We start from the raw sequence: 20,509 nt of genomic DNA, 5'->3' as shown, positions 1-20,509 counted from the left end.
GAATCAGTACATTTTTATTGGTAGAGAAGGTAACACAGATATGACACATAATACATATTTTACCTTATGGTTTAAGACAACTGGAAACCATTCAGAATCAGCATTCTCATTTGCTCATCAGAGAAACCGTGCCATTGATATTGCATACACTCAACACGTTTCACCAGGCTAAGTATGAAAACTTGTAGGCACCAGACCCAGTTTTACACATTTACAAACAATTCTCTGGCATGTATGAACCTTTTTAAAAAAATTATACAAAACAGATGTTTCAGTGATCTGCTCAAAAATAGTTCAATCTCAGGTGGAGACTGCATTAGTTCAACACATCACAATTAAATCTATCTACAAAAGAAGTCTAACACTCGAGCACTTCTTTTATTACATCCTGTAATCGGAGACCGCCATAAACTCACTCATGTGATAAGTGCTATTTTCTCCTCTGTATTAAATATTTAGTTTTAAAATAAGTGTTCTCAATAATGTCACCAACATATACAACCTGGGCACCAGATGCTTTAAAATCACAGTAAGTCAAAACAGTGAAGGAAAGGGTTTTCTAGTTATTGTATTTTAGTAGCCATTAGAGTGCCATTACTCTTCAAACAGTACTCAAAAGCACAGTTTGCAAGTGTCTAATAACGTTTTAAAAAGCTAGAGCCATAAACCTTCACTTACATGTAAAGTGTTTGGACCAGTTAAATACTGGCAATAGTTACGTATTTCAAATACTACCACTTCAGTTTCTAGCAACTACCAGAAAGAAAGAAAGAAAGAAAGAAAGAAAGAAAGAAAGAAAGAAAGAAAGAAAGAAAGAAAGAAAGAAAGAAAGAAGGAAGGAAGGAAAAGCACTTAAATATATGCATCTTAAAGCAATGACAGCAGAGCTGATTCCAGGTTTGAAGCAGCCCTTGGCAGTGCCTGTTTGTGAGTCCCCTCCTCCAGCAATGGACCTTGGTGAGTTTACCTGGCACTGGTGGCCATTTTAAGTTATCACAACGCCTCAGAGCAACACTACATCAGGGACATTATGGGAAATGGAAAAGGCGGCTAAACATAAAAGGGAGTGCAGGGCAGGCATCAGCAATGGGCTTTGCCAGGGAGCTGGGCACCAGCAGCTGCTCAAGGATGCTGAGGGCTGACACTGGCCCTGAATGAAAGTGTGACCAGCTTGCATAGCAAACATTCCCTTTTCTATTTTGGCTTACAACTTACAACTTTGATGCATGTGTTTTATCCATAATAAATTTACAATAAGTAACAAAATAAGGGATGTGGGTGGCGCTGTGGGTTAAACCACATAGCCTAGGGCTTGCCAATCAGAAGGTCAGCAGTTTGAATCCCTGTGACGGGGTGAGCTCCCGTTGCTCTATGATTCCATGATTCTATTAAGCAGAGGCTTGACAACCATATGTCAGGAGTGTTCTGATGGTGTTTCCTGTTTGGCAGGGGGTTGGACTCGATGGCCCTTGGGGTCTCTTCCAACTCTATGATTCTATGCTCAGTCCCAGCTCCTGCCCACCTAGCAGTTCGAAAGCACATCAAAGTACAAGTAGATAAATAGGTACTGCTCCGGAAGGAAGGTAAACGGCGTTTCCGTGCGCTGCTCTGGTTCGCCAGAAGCAGCTTAGTCATGCTGGCCACTTGACCTGGAAGCTGTATGCGGGCTCCCTTGGCCAATAAAGCGAGATGAGCGCCGCAAACCCAGAGTTGGCCACGACTGGACCTAAAGGTCAGGGGTCCCTTTACCTTTAAGTAACAAAATAACTGATAAAACAAAGTAATCAGCTAGTATAAAATGCTGACAATGACTGTAAGATGGGAGGCATATTTTGTGTGCTGGTGTGGCATATTAACACACAGACACACAAACACACACACACACACAAACACATTACCTTCACCAGGTCCATCATTTTCATCCATGGAGCTGCAGACTTTGGTAGATGCTAGTGAGGTAGAGGAGCCACTGTGCTGAGAGCTCTAGAAATATAGAATTGGGTTCAAGGGGAGACACATGGGTGGGAAAGGATTGTTAAATTGTGGTTTCATTGAAGCTAGCTAATACGACGAAATATCTATGCTCTCTACCTGCAAAAATGATTTTTTTCAAAAAAAAAATGTACCTTTTGTATCATGTTCTTTGAAGGGACAATCTGTTTCATTATTCACTGCTGAGCTTCTAAAAAAAAAAAGCCTTCTACTCAGAAAGCCTAGCCTAACTTCTAAAACGCGTACATTCTTTCATTAACTATGTTGGAAACTACTGAAAGCTCCTCTCCCCCTTCCCATCCCCTTCAAATAATTTAGAATATTTCTGCTAATATAATCACTCTTCCTTGCCATTTGCCTCATGCCACACCTGTAGCTCATTAGAAGTATCTGCACGGGGAAGCTCCTCAGTGGTCTAGGCAAATTTTGCTCAAACGAGAAACGCAACAGAATTTTGTATTAATTTTTGGAAACCCCCTATTTCTAGACTAATTTGACCATGTTGAATTTTTTTAAAAAAACCTGCTCTTCCCAAACTGCTATCTCAAGAAGAAGCCCAGGATGTGAGGTGGCATCTGAGCTGTGGTCTTGAACACACGCTTTCTGTTTCCATGGCTGTACAGAAGCTTGAAAGAAACTAGGGGTGTCAGGTACCTATTAAATCAATAGAATACATATCAAAAGCACCCCACAATATTAAGTCAAAAAATTATGCTGCAGTCCATATAGCACTATCAAAAGATAATGCTTTGAAACTGTCTTGTTTTGTTAAATGTTTGGATGACTGGCATTCTAGAAACACAGAGGAACCTTTTAAATATTCCATGTGACTTACAAAGTGTTGTCTCGGCTGAAAGCATATGGCTAGCAGTAATTCTTTCAAAAAATGTTATATTCATGTTATATTCATGGGTTTCTGGGAAATTGTTTGCTTCTAATGAAAGAGTGGACGCAGTGGGAAGCTGTTTTGTTGGGGAGGCTTGGGAGCCAAAGGACCATCAAAAGAGAGCTACCAAGCCTTCATGGGGAGTGTCTAGAAATAGGGAAAGGGTGGGGTGTTTTAACTGTGCTTCACTCAGAGGTCACATTCCAGAAGGGGTGATTGGTCCTGTGCCCTGAGCCATTTATGCAGCCAGCCAATGAGAGGAGAACTGATGATGCAAAAGTCTTCAGTATTTTAGACAAGGATTCAAAGCCTAGGCATGGGGTGGACAACAGACCAAAGTAAACGAGAACTTGCTGAGATTCCTGAGCCCCATCCCCTGTTGCTATCCTTGGATGATTATATACAGATTTGCAATTTATGCAGCAAGGGCATATTTAGATTTGTGAAATGCTAAATGTGCTGGTTGGGGAGTGGGGAGACTTACCTCAAAGTATCAAAGTGCAAAGAGGATGGAAAACCTACAGCAAAGCTCCATGACCCCATTCAGGAAAGATAACAAGTACCACAAAACAGTCTCTCAGTTGAAAAACATGAAGTGAAATCTTTGCCAGTATTTATTTTTTGTTGCTATTGCTCCCATATTTTTAAAAAAGATACTGCAATCCAATGCTCTAATTACATAGTGATCTCTAGTTGGGGGAAAAAATGTAATACAGCCGCAGCAATAATTTATTTAGGTCACCACTTTTTAAAAAAAAATGGATCTCATGTATTTTAATTGGTAGTTTTAATTGGAAGATTTCAGCAGATAAGCACCTCTCCAACATTTTGAATACCATTTCAGAAGGATTTAACCCAATGCTCTGCATTCTGAGTAAAACATTAACATCTAAGCAATATTTTGTCTTGGACTTTTAAATAATGGAATTTAATTATAAAGCTTATTATAAAGCTGCCTTGGTTCCAAAGCTGTGGGATTCTTATTTGCATAGGTGAGTGCATTAATAACATGCAGAATGAGAATCAATTAAATTTAAGAAAATATTTGAGTTTTTGAAGCCGGTGCCTATTACAGAAGAGGCAGGAGTTTTGTGAATAGTAGGGAGGAGCAGCCAATTAATGCTGCAAATTGGGGTGATTTGGGGATTGCCCCTCCTCTGAAATGAAGCATGATGTCAATAAACCTTTCCCACCCCACCCCGGTTTGGACTGGGGCACTCCCCTCTAAACTCTGTGTTACCTGGGAACTTTGTTTTTCTGCCTTTCTGTGATCTACCCAGTTCTGTTTTCTTATATAGTATCCTTGTTCCTCCATCTAAGGGCTTTGCAAAAAGTGAGACTGTCTAAAATGTTATATGTGGCACACCAAAGAGATTTGGATTATTTTGCTTGTTAGAGCACATCAATGGAGGTGTGGGGTGTTTTTGTTTGGTTGTTGTTTTACCAAAAAAGTCATTACATGTTTGTTTGTTTTTTTAAATCCTATGTTGCTCTGCTTTAACAACACCAAAAAATGTTCCTTTCAGATAACTTAGGTCTTAGGGCCTATCAGAGATCTGTAAGGGCCTATCAGGAGATTGGCAAACCCTACTGGAGAACACAAACTAACACCATGAACAAAAGTCAGTATGAAGCTGCAGTTCTTTAGCAAGAATACACACCACTCAGTTACCTTTTAATTATTTTACCACTTCCCCTTCATAAAGGACTATGTTGGAAAGTCAATGCTTTCCCCCCCTCTCCAACAAAAATCCCTTTTATTTATTTGTCTGCAATTTGGCAGGCTTAATCTACTCTGGAGAGCCTCCTGTGCCTGAAAAAAAATTCATCCACTTCAGTGAAAAGAGCTTAAAATTGTAGCCATTTTTAAATTCTTGATTATATAGTCCATGGAGAACACAAAGGTTCATTTTACACAGAATGACTTGTAACACAGATTGAAGTGGACAAGGGTACACAGCAACTCAGAAATAGATCATAATTTTTATAAACTCACAGAAAGATACAAGGTGAATGTTAGAGCCCGAGCACATCCATAGTAAACGACACACTTTGTTTTAACCATTTCTATTCTTACTACCAATATTACTGGTAGTGGTATTGACGCTATTACTACACTCTTACATATCCATAAAACAGTCCTCAAGTTTTTGAAAGCAACAGTAATATACTAAATTAATAAAGGAAGATATGATATTAATATACTATATTAATAAAGATTTTATTGTTATATTATTAGACATGTTTATGCATTTTCTAATTTGTTACTTGCCTTAATTTTTTTTAAAAAATATTTCAATGATTGCCTTACTCGTCTAATTTGAAGGCTACAGACATGAAAGTTATAAATAAGCAGGAAATCCCAAATCACCCTAATTATCTGAGAATATATTTTATTCTCTTTTTTGCCCCTGGTATTTTAACATTACAAAGAATCTTTGCTATGGAAGCATGATGGCTCTTATTAACATGATATTTTAGCACATCCTATATTACTATTTCGGGGGGCAGGATTCAATAAATTAACTGAATACTGTCAAACACTTTCTCTTAGTTGTCAAATTTTAAACACACTGCACTTAATACACAGAAAACCTGGATTACATCTCGCAATTTAAATTGGGAAATATGATTTTCTGTCCAGCATGTAATTAATGTGTTTTTAATATATTTTAATATATCATTAACTGAAGCACAATATCCTGTCTTACATAATAATGCTTTATTGAATGGCGACTAATTGATCAAGGGCATTCAGTCTAGCAAGAGGTATCAGCTAATGGAAGAAGAGGGATGAAATTTCGGCTGATTCCCTTCCTCCTCCAGAACAGATTTTCCAGGGAGTGTTGGGGCCTCTTCTTCCATTAGCAGATGCCTCATTCAGAGCAAAAACATAAGGAGTACCAAATTCATCAGATTATTTTATATATTCCGTATAGCAGCCCTTTCACTTTTTAATATTTGCACAATAAGACTTAATGACGAATAACCCATGTATTTTCCTTACGCACAAAAACAAACAAGCTATAGGTTATTGGTGTACACAAAGTGATCCACATTTCATTTCCTGACAGCATAAGGCAGATAATGCCAGCTAAAATCCAACAGATATAGTTCAAGATTAGTTAAGGCAACTAGTTGGAATGCATGGTAGTATTTATTGTTTGGTGCTGCAAGACAACCTTTAACAGGAAACTCCTGCAATTTTTATCCTAGCAGGCCTTTCTCCCATATAAATGGTTGAAATTTGGCTTGCACGCCACTCAAAAGTTGAGTTGAAACTGCTATCGAAAGGGAAAGGAACAAAAATAAGCAATACAGACAAAAGATACATTTTAACAATATGATGCTAATCTCCCAAGTCATCATTCAGCCAGATATGACCGTATTTCAAAAATGTTTTGATGACTTCTTACAGAGAAGTCTGGTATTTCTTTTCAAAAAAACACTCCTTTGAATAAGACACCAAATATACCAGTATTTGCAATATCTTACCTTCTTGTTGTTCCCAAGTAATGGACTAATATTTGTGACCACATTGGAAAGATAAGTGGAAGTATTTATGCCTATTATTTCATATCTATGTACAGTTAATCTGCATCCAAAAACCTCAATAATATTTAGAATCAATTTAACAATTTGTGTAAAAGATTGCATTTTGTGGGTTCATGAGATAGCATCACCTGCATTTTATATCATTAACTGTGCAAATACCATGGATATCATGACTTGATTGTACACATACAGCCAAAATTTAAGTTGAAGACATAAAAAGTAGTGAAGACAAAAGACACCCTTGCCTCATTCCTCTAATTTCAATGATTTTGATAAATATTATTAGAAAAGGGTAATAGTTATGTTTTCTGCTTTCAGGTGACTTTTTAAAATTTAATTCAACTCAGAATCCCACAGCCTAGTTTTGTTTATGTAACCCTGAGTTATTTTCCCTGAACTTTCTCAGCTTTTCCCCCAAAATAGGAATTTCTTGCGTCATCAACATGTCAGTCAAATTTCTTCTACTGATACAATCATTTACATGAGCTGCTTAGTCTTAATGTTTAGAGCCTCTGCTTAATTACAGGCATTCATTATTACTTCTACTTCTCTTTGGACTACTTGTTCGACCAATAAGTCTTTCATTAAAATGCTGTTTTGTGTATAAAAATCTTTAAATAACTTGGAAACATCACACACAATGTTAGGATTCCATCCAAGCTGAAGGAGCTAAAAAATACATGGTCATCCAAAATTCTGCACAGATTTCTGCTTTTGAGAGTTGCATTCTAGAGGCACGCACCCTTCTTCCAGACTGGCTTGACAAGATGCTGCCAACATGGCCATTCTTAGGGCCAAAGTGGATGTTATCTTGGTATTGGCGAAATACCAAAGAATGTGGTGATAGCACAGGGAATATTTGCAGGTTGAGCAGGAAACTTGGCCCTATCTGTGAACATGGATTCTTCTGCTATTCCCCCATCTCCAACACCACCCCTCTTTTGTCCAACCAGGTTGTCTTTAGTTTTAGCAACTGACTGGGGAAAATATATTTGAAAAATGAGAGGGGAGGCACTTATAGGTGAATGTACAGGTTGGGGAAGGAGTTAAGCACTTTCTCCCACATTCTAATTTCTCCTGAAAAATACAAATCCCATCCTTCCATCATGTTATGGCTTATAATCAGTTTGCCTATCAGGATATATAAAGAGGAATCTTCATGAAATCTGTTGACTGCTGCTGGTTGTGTCACTTTGAGTAGCTTTTCTTGCTTGAGCACACCAAGTGAGGATTTCCTTTTTCTTTTTCTCCTTTTGGATTTTATGCCTTGAATAGAAAGCCCCACATTATATTGCAAACTGCTTCTCACAGAGAAAGAGAGAAAGAGGGAGAATATTTCTCTCTATTGGGATTTTTAGGTGTGTCTGTTTGCGGATAGGTCATTACGGACCCCAAAGCTTAGGAGATGCTGAACATCTAAAAAGATTTCAGTCAATGACTATTTTGGTCGAAATGCTTAAGAATCCTAAGTGATGCAGCTGCACTGTGGACCCTCTGGCTCAGCACAGCTGTAGATCACATTAGGATCACTACAAAGAGAGAATTCCATACCAAAGAACCTCTATGGAACCTAAAGCGTTTAATATAAATGGCCTGTCTTAATTTTAATTCAGTCTGCACCATGTGAAATGTCATCACCCCTAAACAAATTTTAAGAGGGAACTCTTGCCTCAGTTTCTGGCCACCTGGCTGTTTTTATGGCACACCTACATTAAAAGAAAGTGGCTGCATAAAAGCAGGATTGGGTCTTTAGTGTAATAAGCACTTCACATCCAGCTCAGGTTCGTATAACAGATGGTCAACATACCACCATTTCTCTATGATGGGAAAGGGAAGATCAGTGCTATAAAGTTTCAACCACATCTTACTGGAAGATTTGTTCGGCAGCTCATTTGTAAACATTTAAAATGGGGACGCCCAGTGACATTCTTCAAATTCAGGGAGCAAAGTATCACAATGAATACAAATGCTCAAAGCATGTGTATTATTTCATTCTGAAGATTTCCCCCTTCTACATATATTTGGGCTTTACTTGGACTTTTTAGGGAGGCATTTACAGTGGTTCCTTAGCATCAGGAAGCCAAGGAAGAAAAGTTGTAAAAATGTCTATCTAGGAATCTGCCTTTTGCAGATTTCTCCATGATTTTTTTTTAAGCAGGGCAGTAAAAATTAATGCTAGATGATCTTTTCCAGTCTTTAAGCCATTTTATTTGTACTTACGCAACCCAAAAAGTTATATTACAATCAAAGCTGCAGAGGAAAGATACATGTAATTGTATCTCCTCTTTATTTTTCTTCTTTACCTGTTAAAATGTGTAGTAACAGCTCCAAAAGGGCAGCTGAAATCAGGAAAAGAGGGATAAAACTCACCTATGCCTCCATGCTGCTGGGTGAGATAAACTGATTCAGTTTGCATTTAAAGGCGAACCAACCTAATTTGCAGTTTGCAAAACAATATGCAAACCAAAACACAACCATCCTTCAAAATTTGAACTTCTCTGAATTTTGCATATTGTGTGAGTTTATCACCCAACCTCTCCCCTCTACACTCTCCCCCTACCTCTGGATACCGTATTATCTTACAGTGAACGTAACCAAAATACTTTATAATCTGAAAAACAAACAAAAAGAGACATTGCACGTTCTTTGGTAATTCATTAAAATCTTTAATCAATTTTTTTAAAAGCAATTCTCCAGCCAGAGTGTATGTACAAAAATGCATATACCAGGGTAATGTGCATTTATTATTGGAAATAACTTATCAAAGTGTTGGTGCTGACCTCTAAAGCCCTAAACAGCCTCAGCCCAGTAACCCTGAAGGAGGGTCTTCATCCCCATTGTTCAGCCCGGACACTGAGGTCCTCCTCTGAGGGTCTTTTGGCAGTTCCCTCACTGCGAGAAGTGAAGTTACAGGGAACTAAGCAGAGGACCTTCTCAGTAGTGGTGTCCTCCCTGTGGAATGCCCTCCCATCAGTTTTCAGGGAGATAAAGAACTAAACAACTATAGAAGACATCTATAGTCCTGTATTGGGAAGTTTTTAATGTCTGATGTTTTGTTATGTTTTAAAATGTGCTGTAAGCTGCCTAGAGTGGCTGTGGAAACCCAGCCAGATGGGCAAGATATAAACAATAAAATTATTGTTATGCTTTCATTAAAGTTATAATTAGGCAAAATTGCTTTGCAAAAGTGTGTATATTAGGCAAACTAGCATACAAAAATATGCATATTAGCAGAAATTTACCCTAAAATGCTAACGAGTCCTTATGACTTGTTTGTTGCTTTAAAATGCACACTGATGTGGGCATGTGGAGAACTGAACTTAAGATGGGGGGGGATGAGAAACTGAGAGAAATTGAAATTGCTAGATTTGCCAATCCCAACCTGTGTGTTCTTTGAAGTTAAAAATCATCATTATAATGAGACTCCTGTTTCACATCTCTTTTCCTCCCTCTTCAACATTTTAAGATGCATGCAAATGACTAATGAGCTAAACTTTATTCTCATATATTGTCAGTGAGCCCCAGCAGCTATTGGTGGAGTTTCTTTGAACATTCTAAATTCTCAGGATGAAAAGGATCATCAACAGAATGCTAATAACAGTGGCGTTTTTGTGAAGGCAGTGGAATACCACTGAGGATGGCGGGGGGGGGACTTCATGAAGGCATGGGGACAAGAAAACTGTTAAAGAGAGACAGAATGGGCAAGGGAAATGTAGACTAGGGAGCAATGAAGCTGAAGAAGTGGAGGGGCTGAATTTTATATTGAATTAAAAACTAGGCAAAGATTTGGTTGAAAGTCTCTAACGCAGTTTTATTTTGACAAAAGCACCCAGTACAAGAATGAGCATGAAATAGTTGCTATCCTATTACCAAACCTGGTCTGCACAAAGCAGAGACAATTCTAACTAGCAAGGGTTGATGATCGGCTGCTAGGTTTTCACTGGAAAAAATAGTAAGTGCATGCAACTCAAGTTATTCTGAAGAAGCATGTTGCCCATCACTACGAAATGCCTTTTTCAGATTTCAGTCTTTTTAGACTCAACAAGCATGTAAAAGGTAACATAAAAAGAGAGCTTCTAAAGGCAAGCCGATAAGAGGGCTAGAACATTTAAGTGTATACCAAACCAATTTCTCATTCCATACTTCCAAGTCCATACATCGTCACCTCTAAAAAATAGGTAGTTATGGCTTGGTGAATTTCCTGTCCAGGTAATCCATTAGAATTTTTCTCTTCTCTTAGCACCCACAATTTACATTTTTGAAAAGCCACTGCCTGCATTTATGTTTAGAACAACCCATTAAGCTCTATGGTTCCCGCAGTTCAGTGACACCCCCCCCCATGTGTATGTTATAGCAGAGATTCTTTGTCTGGTTTCCCCATTTTCAAAAGAAGCTCACTGAATATTTAGAATAGATTTTCCCATTTATTTATTACATGACTTACAGCTTAAAATCCAGCAAAGGCAATCTGTATGGCAAGGTCAAATACAAAAACACACATACAATGCACTGCATTGATGGTACAAAATGAAGGCAGTTTACTTGATTTATTAGAAAACGAAAACTATTTTCTGCTGCAGCTACTTTAAAAAACGTTTCACTGGTTTTGCTGATTATCAGTTACTTTGGAGAAAACAGAGGAAAAACAAACGAAACCAGAAAAGTATTTTCAAGAAAATAGTATAAAATTGTAAACTTATTTTATCAACTAGCATTTACAATACAGCAGTTTTCTTTCATTGGACAATATAAACCAAATAGAGATTATTATACAAGGTAAAGAACAATTATCCCTATATAATATCACAACACACCAGATGAGATGAGTACAAAATTGGTTCAGTACTTGCTTGTCCATACCTTGCTGCACAGCGATTATTTAAACAAATGCAAACAAAAATGCACAAATACATACACCAAAAGGCATACAAATATGCACATGCACACTGTGTGTGTCTGTGTGCATGTGCAGAAAGAAAGAATACAATCCTGGATCACAAAGGGCTAGTTCTCATTAGTAAAGCCTTCCACATGATCATACACACAGGTATGCAACCACACTGAAAAAAAGAAATCATGAACCAGCTGTACACGTGGTAAACTGGCAGCCAACTCCTCAATTTCAGCAGCTGGGTGGGGGGGAAGTACAGCTTAGATCATAAAGTTCATTATGTGCAATGCATGGTTCAGACTAATCTTTCTCCATGTAGTCAGATACCTGCTTTTATTACTGTACATAAATCTGGCATATTTGGCATATGGACCATACCACAGAAAACACCAGTGTCGTGCACCCACTTTTTCTCATATGAGGCTGGATCTACAAGTGACAAAGGTCTCTGGAAAGTACAGGCTTTGTATTGTAAACTGGGAGTCATCGTTAAGATTCAGTATTACATGCACACATATATACAAGGCTTATTTATATTTCCATTCATCTCTGTATTTGGTTTACAACTGTATATGCCATACCATACCAATAACAGAGGGTTGAAGTAATTTAAACTTTGAGATGCAACTTTTGACATTGTGATGTGGAATATAAGCTCGCAGATCTATAATTCAATTATGTAGAATGTGATTTTAATTACAATGTGAACACTGCTGCCTTAGTATTGCTACTTGCTCATCCGTTGGTGGAAGAGGATCTCTGGATGTGACTCCAATGTTCTCTCATACATACAAGCCCTTGGACGATTAACTTAAACAAGGAAAAACAGTTGCCTGGCATTTCAAAGCTTCTTTCCACATGCAGGAATGGAACAATAGATCTTCAGCTATTTATTTCCCAAAGCCAAAAGCCTATCACCTATTTTAACTATTCATTTTAAACACAGATTTTTTTTAAAACAACAACAACACAGGAGTAAAGGCTTTCAAAAATTATTTGACTTAACTTTAATGTTTGAACTCCCTGTTCCCCATAAAACCTAAACTGAGAGATAGAGGAAACTTTGGGAAAACTAGCAAAACAAACCTCCAGTGTCTGTGAAATATCCAGCTTAATTAATTGTTAGCTTGTTACATTAACACACTTAACAATCTTGTGGTTTTGTAAAACAAACTACCAGATTCTGGTCACTGGAACTGCAGCATGTGGACAGGACAGCCTTCCCTCCTCAGCCATAATCTTGGTAAAAACTGTGCCCCACATCCTGCAGGGCAAATAATATAATTGTTTCTGCATTTGCATTTTGGAATTTCTACCCACAGAAAACTGGACTTACAGGACTACTGTTAAATGGTAATACTTTCCAGGCACTGAGGAATTTTCATTTCACAAGTGAATAGAATCTCCCATGAACAATACTCAAATTACAATGTTACATCCCTTAGAAGAGTTCATACAGGAAAGCCTGCTATGGTACGCACCATCTAATAATTTTAAGAACATGTATCTGCCTCCACAGCCCAAACAAAGCTATGCAATATAAGGCTTGTGGCAATATTTTACAGTAATAGGAGAAACAATATTGAAATATTTCAAACACCCAAGCCCCAAAAGAAAACCCCCAAACTTATGTCATTACATTTCCTTCCTTCTAGATAAGTGGTGCCAACACATTAGGAACCTATTTTGATCTCCCATGAAATAAAGTACTAGAATATAACTGGAAAAGGAAACATACCCAACTAATCTTATTCCCTTTGCCTGTTTCAGGTACAATATCTAATGGTTTGGAAAGTAGCTGACATTATAGGTTTCTTTTGAAATGAACGGACTCTAATAACCTCCCCCTGTAAATATCAATATGTATCCCAGGTTTTCAGGGTTGAATAACTCCAATAGCACAAAGAAAGCACATGTAGTACATCTTTCCCCCATAATCACGTACTTAACATGTGATAGTGTTGTACTGTCCTTTGCATTGTGACATACTAAAACACAACTCACAGGGTTTTAACCACTGAAGTTGTTGCACTAATGCAAAATCTTCCACTTGCTCAATGGAACTTCCCCTCCCCCTGTCCATGAGCCCCCAATCTGCCCCAGGGGGGAACCGCCAGAAAAGATTTGCGAGGGAGCTACGGGGAGAAGAGGGAAGAGAAATTCCATTGCACAATTCTAAGAGCTCACACTGATGGAACAACTTTGGTGCACACAACCCATAATACCATACATCAGCATTGTCTGGTCATTTTTGTTGCATGTTTGAATAAAAAACCACTTAAGATATTTAAATGAAAAGACAGAAGCATGGCCCTTAAAACCTGAGCTTGCCTTCCTGTGTGTAGTACTAATACATTTCCTTATGGTGCCCAGTGTTTGTTAAGCTGATGCTGACTATGTTTCTATAGGAATGAAAAAAAGCCAACATTAAATCATAAATTATTATGTGAAATGTTAACGGTAGATGTCTCATTAAAAAAGTTACCCAATGTGTAAGCTACAGTATCTAGAAGTAACAATCATTAAATTAAAAGCAAGCAATCAGTGTTGCAAGACCATAATGATTTGCAATAAAAGCACTGAGTTCTTGCTCTCAAAACAAGGCAGTAGAGCATAAACAGTGTTGTAAATATCTGCTTAAGGACCAATTCAGAAGAAATTTCTCCTAAGAAATTTCAGGATCCCCTACTAAAAGAGAGATAACACACAAGCTCAAGGGAACTCTTGTACTTCTCACATTCTAATCAATGAGGCTTACATAGGAAAAACATCCCACTGGATCATGCCCATCAACATAATTAGTTTAACACATACATACATTCACACATACATAATTTCGCTGCTCTGAGTTCAGCATATTCATTTTTTTAACAAGTCCCCATAAAAAGGAAAATGAGAAATTAGACCCAAATACTTCAATCACCATAGAGATTTCTATTTTTAACTGAGGGGGGGGGGGAAAGCTCTGTGCTCACTTTTGTTAAGTGTCTTAAGCCTGCAAAACATGTTCCTATATTTACACCTAACAAACAGGCAAAAAGTCCAAAGCAAAAACAAAAACACATTTCCTAGGGAAAAACCTAAATTTGCAAAAGTGTTTGTGTAGTGTAAATGATATTATAAGCTGCTTAATCTCAAGGGTGGACTTATAGAAGATTGAGTGGAACTCTGTTTGGGTGCCCAAAATGCCACTCCTGAGGGTCAATGGACACCCCTGGAATGGTGTGGAATGGGGTCAGGGGTTTGGAGCAGGGCAAGGAAATGAAAGGAATTCAACAGGGCTCCCTTGCGCAGGATTCAACAAGTGGACGTTCCAAGCTATGACAACTCTTTCTTCTTCTTCAAAATTTGTCAACTTCATCAGTTTATACAGCACACATTTTTTTATAACGAGGGCAAATTTATTACAGAGCTACGAAAGCTCAAAAAGGGCAAGCAGTATGAGCAAAGTGCATCTGGACTGCACTTTATTTTCATAACAATTTCTACCAGTTGCCGACAGCTCTACAGGCAAGGGCTCCTTTTCCAATAAAAAATGGAAACATCAAGTGTTGAGCAGTAGTAAAGATATGGGCTTATATCCAGTGCTACTGTGAGTGGAAAGGATGTGCATGGAAGTTCTTCTACTGATATCTGCTCCTCCAGCAACCCTCATACCCACACCATAGGCATTTATTTACTGAGGGTTTCTTCACCCTCAGGAGAAACTTTTCAGTGAGGAAGGAAGATGTATGTAGCAGTGAGAAGATGCTCAGGCTGCCCCTTGCATACGTATCCCTTCTGCTCTCTATCATGGTGAGTGTTTTGGAAAATAATAGCACCTTTGGACATTATATTTACCCTATCCAAGTTTCATCTCAAAATGTTTACACAATTTGTTATAACCTAGTCTAAGAGCCCTTGTACAGAAATCAAGTCGCACAAGCACATAACACCATTAAAGTTAATATATTATATATGTATATAGGGACAAACGCCGGTGTTTTAATATTAAAATACGCAAAACGCTTTTGTGCAATTCACTAATGTCGGTTAGCAGCTAACTACATTCTCAGGAAAGTGTTAAACCTTCACCCAATCACAAACCATTATGCACTGTTCCATTTTCTGGGTTTTTTTTACACAGAGTCTCCTACTGAATCCAAATCATCCGAAGAGAGAGGGCGATACAGGTCCTGTAAGATGAAGTGCAGTATAGATTTGTTTACTGTGCTTGATTTGCTGCACTGCAACTTTACTTCTTAATTTTTTAAACTAGCGCCAGAGACGAAGACCGAAATAAATAAATAAATATAAATAAATAAAATTCAGCATTCCTGTGATTTAAAACAGGCTTAAAAACAAACTACAGCAGTAATATATATATATATATATATATATATATATATATATATATATATGAGAGATAATTTATATTCTGACATTTTACCCTTTGATAATTTTGACATCTACTTAGTGATGGTTTCTTTAAAGCATGACAGTATGCTAAGAATCCTGATAATGCCATAAAGAATGCCTTTACATTCCTATTGTTTGTTTCATCTCGCAGTATGTGAGAGAACGGAAGCAGTTTGGTAGAATGGCAGCATAAGGGGGGCGGGGAATAGCTGTGCTTTTACTGACGGTCGCCAAGCAACCAGTTCATATGAGCAAAGAGAAACAGAGCATGTGTATAAGTGAGCCTGTGTGCGTGTTAAGACTATCTCCATTCGTTTTCTACTTCTACTGCTAGGATCCTCTGACTGATCAAATAATCTACAAATGCCAGAGATGTGGGAGTATAATAGATGGCCTCGTTCAATCTACACAGCACAACACATGTCTCACAGATATACAGTACAGAAAAATAAAGAGAAAATGTTCAGGAAGAAGAAAGGGATAGAATGATAGCAGCTTTGTTTCAAGGTGAATTACATGGAGGCGTTTGTTTAGTGGAGATGGAGATAATACAGTGTTAATATGACTTGCCATGCCTCCCATGCATCATTGTAGATTGAACAACACTAGAGTGTGATAAAAGGCAATGCGCCAGTGGCATGGGAATGGGCACAAAGGAAGACTCCACAGGAAAAGGATGAGAGAAAAATTAACACAACAGGTGCAATACTGTAGAAGGACACATGAGGAAGCCTTAGACCAACTCTCGCCAACCTGGTGTCCTCCAGTTGTTGGACAACAGCCCCAGCTGCCAGAACGATGGGAGTTGCAGCCCAACAACACCAGGTTGGAAAAGGCTCCCTTAGACCAAGGGCTCACCAAGTCAAACATCCTGTTTCCACTGGTGGCCTGTTAAGGGACATTGCCAGTCTTACAATAAACAAGCACACATGGAATTTTAAACACAGACAGAAACAAATATAAAATGGTATAAAACTGATTCTGACTCCATCGATGAGGTTATATACAGGGGTAGCCAATATGTTGCTGGGCTGTAATTCCCATCAATCCTGCCTACTAGCAATGGTGTCTGGGGTTGATGGGATTTGGAGTTCAACAACAACTGGAGAGCACAGTGGCATAACACAGTTTGCTGGTGCCCAGGATGGGGCAAGTTTTGTGCTGCCCTGGTAGACTGGGCAGCCTGGCAGGGCTGGGCCATCACCGAGGAAGCTGCCTCTGCAGATCACTCATGCACCAGAGCCCAGGGGAGGAGAGGCACGGTAATGTTGTTACTGCAGCTCCTCCTCTCCGCAGCTTCCGCCTCCAGGTCCGGAATTGGTGCTGGGCCAATGCCAAGCAAGTGGCTTCCACAATTCCCTAGTGTGTGTTACACCCTCCCCCTCCCCCTTCAACTTGGCTGGCATGTGGGCGTCCTTTCAATGGCCAGGAAGAGAAGGAGCTGCCGCCACCCCAGCCCCGAAAGTCTGGGCTGAGCACAGTGTACCTCCCTGCAGCTCTGGCCTAAATAAGGGAGCTTGTTGGGGGCACCTTGCTGTGCCCCCTCAAAACTGTGTGCCCAGGGCCACGGTCCTTCTGCCCCCCTTCTGCCTCTGAGAGAGCACCAGATTGGCTATCCCTGGGAGATATATAAAGGAATGACTAACAACTTACCCAAGGAAATGGTCTGTGCTTATCTTCTTTCACTTTCTTTCCTATTTTCCTCTCACACCCTTTTATCATTTGATATCTTAATTTTTTTAGCCTGCACCAACTCTCCAGACAATGTTTTAAAACTATCATCCATAAAATTCTACTGCAAACTGCCACAGGCGATTAAAGAAGCAGATATGGGAAGGGTAAATAGAGGACAAAAGAAACTCCATACAAGATAACAGAGAATAAAAGGCCAAATCATGAAATAAGCTGAAGGTGCTGCCTCATGACATCAACATGAAGAAAGCTTTAGACAACCAGAGGAAAGAGCTAAGGTAATAAATCCCAGGGGGATGTGGACAAGTCCTGTAATCTTGTCATCTTGTCATATTCTTCCCTATGTCCCAAAGACTTATATCGTTTTGATTGTTCCGGCAACAAATACTGGAGAGGGGAAATATTTTGGTGTAACAGCTGAAAATTTTCCTCAGAAATCTCTTTTATAACTTCCTCAGCCTTTCTGCCGTTTGGCTTTGTGAGCCTAACTTTATACATTTATTATTGAATGTAAGCCGCTCAGAGAACTTTATGTTATAGTGTGGGAGCTTCTAATGCTCAGGTTCACATAGCAACTTATCGGAGAGCAAGTCCTAGGCTCTGTGGTTTAACCCACAGCGCCACCCGCATCCCATAGTGCCACCTGCGTCCCACTCAGCATTTTCCCCGATTAAGCAGTCTATAAATTTGTCTTAGGGATGCGGGTGGCGCTGTGGGTTAAACCACAGAGCCTAGGACTTGCCGATCAGAAGGTCGGTGGTTCGAATCTCCGCGACGGGATGAGCTCCCGTTGCTCGGTCCCTGCTCCTGTCAACCTAGCAGTTTGAAAGCACATCAAAGTGCAAGTAGATAAATAGGTACCACTCCGGCGGGAAGGTAAACGGCGTTTCCATGCGCTGCTCTGGTTTTGCCAGAAGCAGCTTAGTCATGCTGGCCACATGACCCGGAAGCTGTATGCCGGCTCCCTTGGCCAATAAAGCAAGATGAGCGGCGTAACCCCAGAGTCGGCCACAACTGGACCTAATGGTCAGGGGTCCCTTTACCTTTAAATTTATCTTAATTAATAACTTGGCACTCTGTTGCACTGCCCCACACTTCAAACTAACTTCTGTGCCATAAGTTGATACCACACAAATAACTTATCTGGAAGGGATTGTTTCTCTACACAGCAGGTGCAAGTAAACTTAATTTATTTTAAGACTGAGCTTTGGAGTGGAATTTAGACAACAACAGAGGAGATGATAATGGAGGCTGCACAACACAGTAACAGTACTCCATTGTTATCTGCACTCCATCTGTACTCAGGGTCATCTTAAATTGGAGGAATTCATGGATATCCAAGCTATATATAGGCCCCAGATCCCTCTTGAAGCTGGTCCAACCACCAGTTCATAATATACTTAGAATGGGTTCTTAAATCTAGTTGTGCTGGAGCCATCTCCTTCCTGATTCACTGAATTAACATAATGCAAGCCCAGACCAAGCAGAAGGAGTTGTCCTCACCACAGCTCTTCCAGACATCAGCACCAAGAAGCCACCACATGAGCTTCTCATGTTACCTTGTAGTACAGGAAGAAGCTGAACTGCTGTGGCTTGCTGCCATGGTGATGAGGTCAAGTGACTCCACGATGTCAAGTGCCTCACCCACAAATCACTGCAAACTTCATTTACCAGCAAGCACTTCCTAAACCCTAGGTCAGAGGGAGATGAGGGAGCAGACAGGGAGGAGGAAGCTAAAAAGGCAACAGGGCTTAGTGAGCAGGAAGAGGCTGGGACAGAGAACAGTCCAGGCTCAGAGGCAGAAGAGGATGCTGGAGAGGAGGGGAGGCAGGAGGCAATGATGAGGCAGGCTGTTGAAGACACCGGGGAGCCTCCCCCTCCTGCTGCGACCTCTTCCCCTCCCCCTAGTCTCCCCAAGCACACAGAGAAATGAAGAGCAATGATTAGTCTGCTGGGGAAGGACCCAGGGGAGGAGCCTTAGAGACCTGTGGGGAGGCAAGGACCTTCAGTCCTTGCAACTGCCTCGTTGGGACAAGGCATACTGGGAAGAACTGCTGTGATCACTAGGCCTGCACTGTTTTGGTTTCTTGAGTGAAGAGTTAACTTCACTGACACTGGTGTTTTTTTTGCCCTGCACTCTTCTAGAGCAAATCTCATGCCTAAAGAATTTTACTGTAATGCTTAATAAAGGATGACAGAATGAAACAGAATGAAAAAAGAATGGAAGGCAAGTATGCTGACAATGGAATATTACAAATCTTTAAAAAATAATTTCAAATTGTTGCTAATGCCTCATACACTGAATTGTATTTTATTCATCGTTACAATACATTCATATTAGCCACACACATAAAGTACCAAGGGCCCAATCCAATACCACCACACCCAGTGCTTCATCAGAAAAACAAAAGCTGTGTTCAGATGACAACAGTATAACATCAGTGGGAGTGGAATTGCACTTACAAGCCCCAGCCCTTCACACTGATCATGCCTTCTGAACAGAGCTGACATACATACAACCTGCATAAACACAAGCTCTGTTCAGGATCAATGTTTGGACACCAGAGATCAGATGCACTGGGAGCGATCTCCTTAAATTATATTTATGCACACTGAATTGTCATTTGAAGAGAGATAGAAATGTGTGCCAAGTTTGTATCTGCTCTGGTACTATTGCCTACATTAAATGGTTTAAAATAGGTGCAACATTGATGTGCACTTATCTAAAGATCTCTATTGTTAACAGCATTTTATTAGGTGCCTGGAGGTCACATCAATAAAAGAGATCCATCCAGTAAAACAGGGTGGGGATACTTTATTCTGTCAAGGACCACATTCCCCCAGGTGTAGTCAGCTAGCTCTGGACAGGGCCAGAGCCAAAAGTTGGCAGGCACCCACTTTTCTGTCACTCTTTCTGATACCACCTTTCCCCATTTCCCCCTCCTTGCCGCTCACGTGAAATTAGGCTGAGAGTCTTATGCAATAAAAGGGCAAATCAATGTGCCTGAATTATATCAAGCAGCCCTTCTGGAAGTTCATAGGAAAAGAGAGAGAGCTCTAAAATTTAACTAGTTATCCTTTCCTTAGGCCAATCA

General features: G+C 39.7%; 1 protein-coding gene across 6 annotated transcripts in view; it reads right to left on the bottom strand.

Moving 5' to 3' along the window:
* The window catches only part of DCLK1 (doublecortin like kinase 1), a 200,292-nt gene that overhangs the window by 43,837 nt on the left and 135,946 nt on the right, over window positions 1-20,509 (bottom strand). For 5 of the 6 annotated variants that reach the window (XM_081909354.1, XM_081909355.1, XM_081909352.1 and 2 more), the window contains one exon: window positions 1,899-1,983. In XM_081909354.1, coding sequence (XP_081765480.1) covers window positions 1,899-1,983 — 85 coding nt within the window. Of the gene's footprint in view, window positions 1-1,898; window positions 1,984-15,434; window positions 15,500-20,509 lie in introns of those variants that run through there. The other variant, XM_081909357.1, reaches the window with a different exon arrangement.

The sequence above is a fragment of the Podarcis melisellensis genome (assembly GCF_964234715.1).
Source record: "Podarcis melisellensis genome assembly, chromosome: 4".
Lineage (NCBI taxonomy): Eukaryota > Metazoa > Chordata > Lepidosauria > Squamata > Lacertidae > Podarcis > Podarcis melisellensis.
This window is presented reverse-complemented; position numbering and strand designations above follow the sequence as displayed.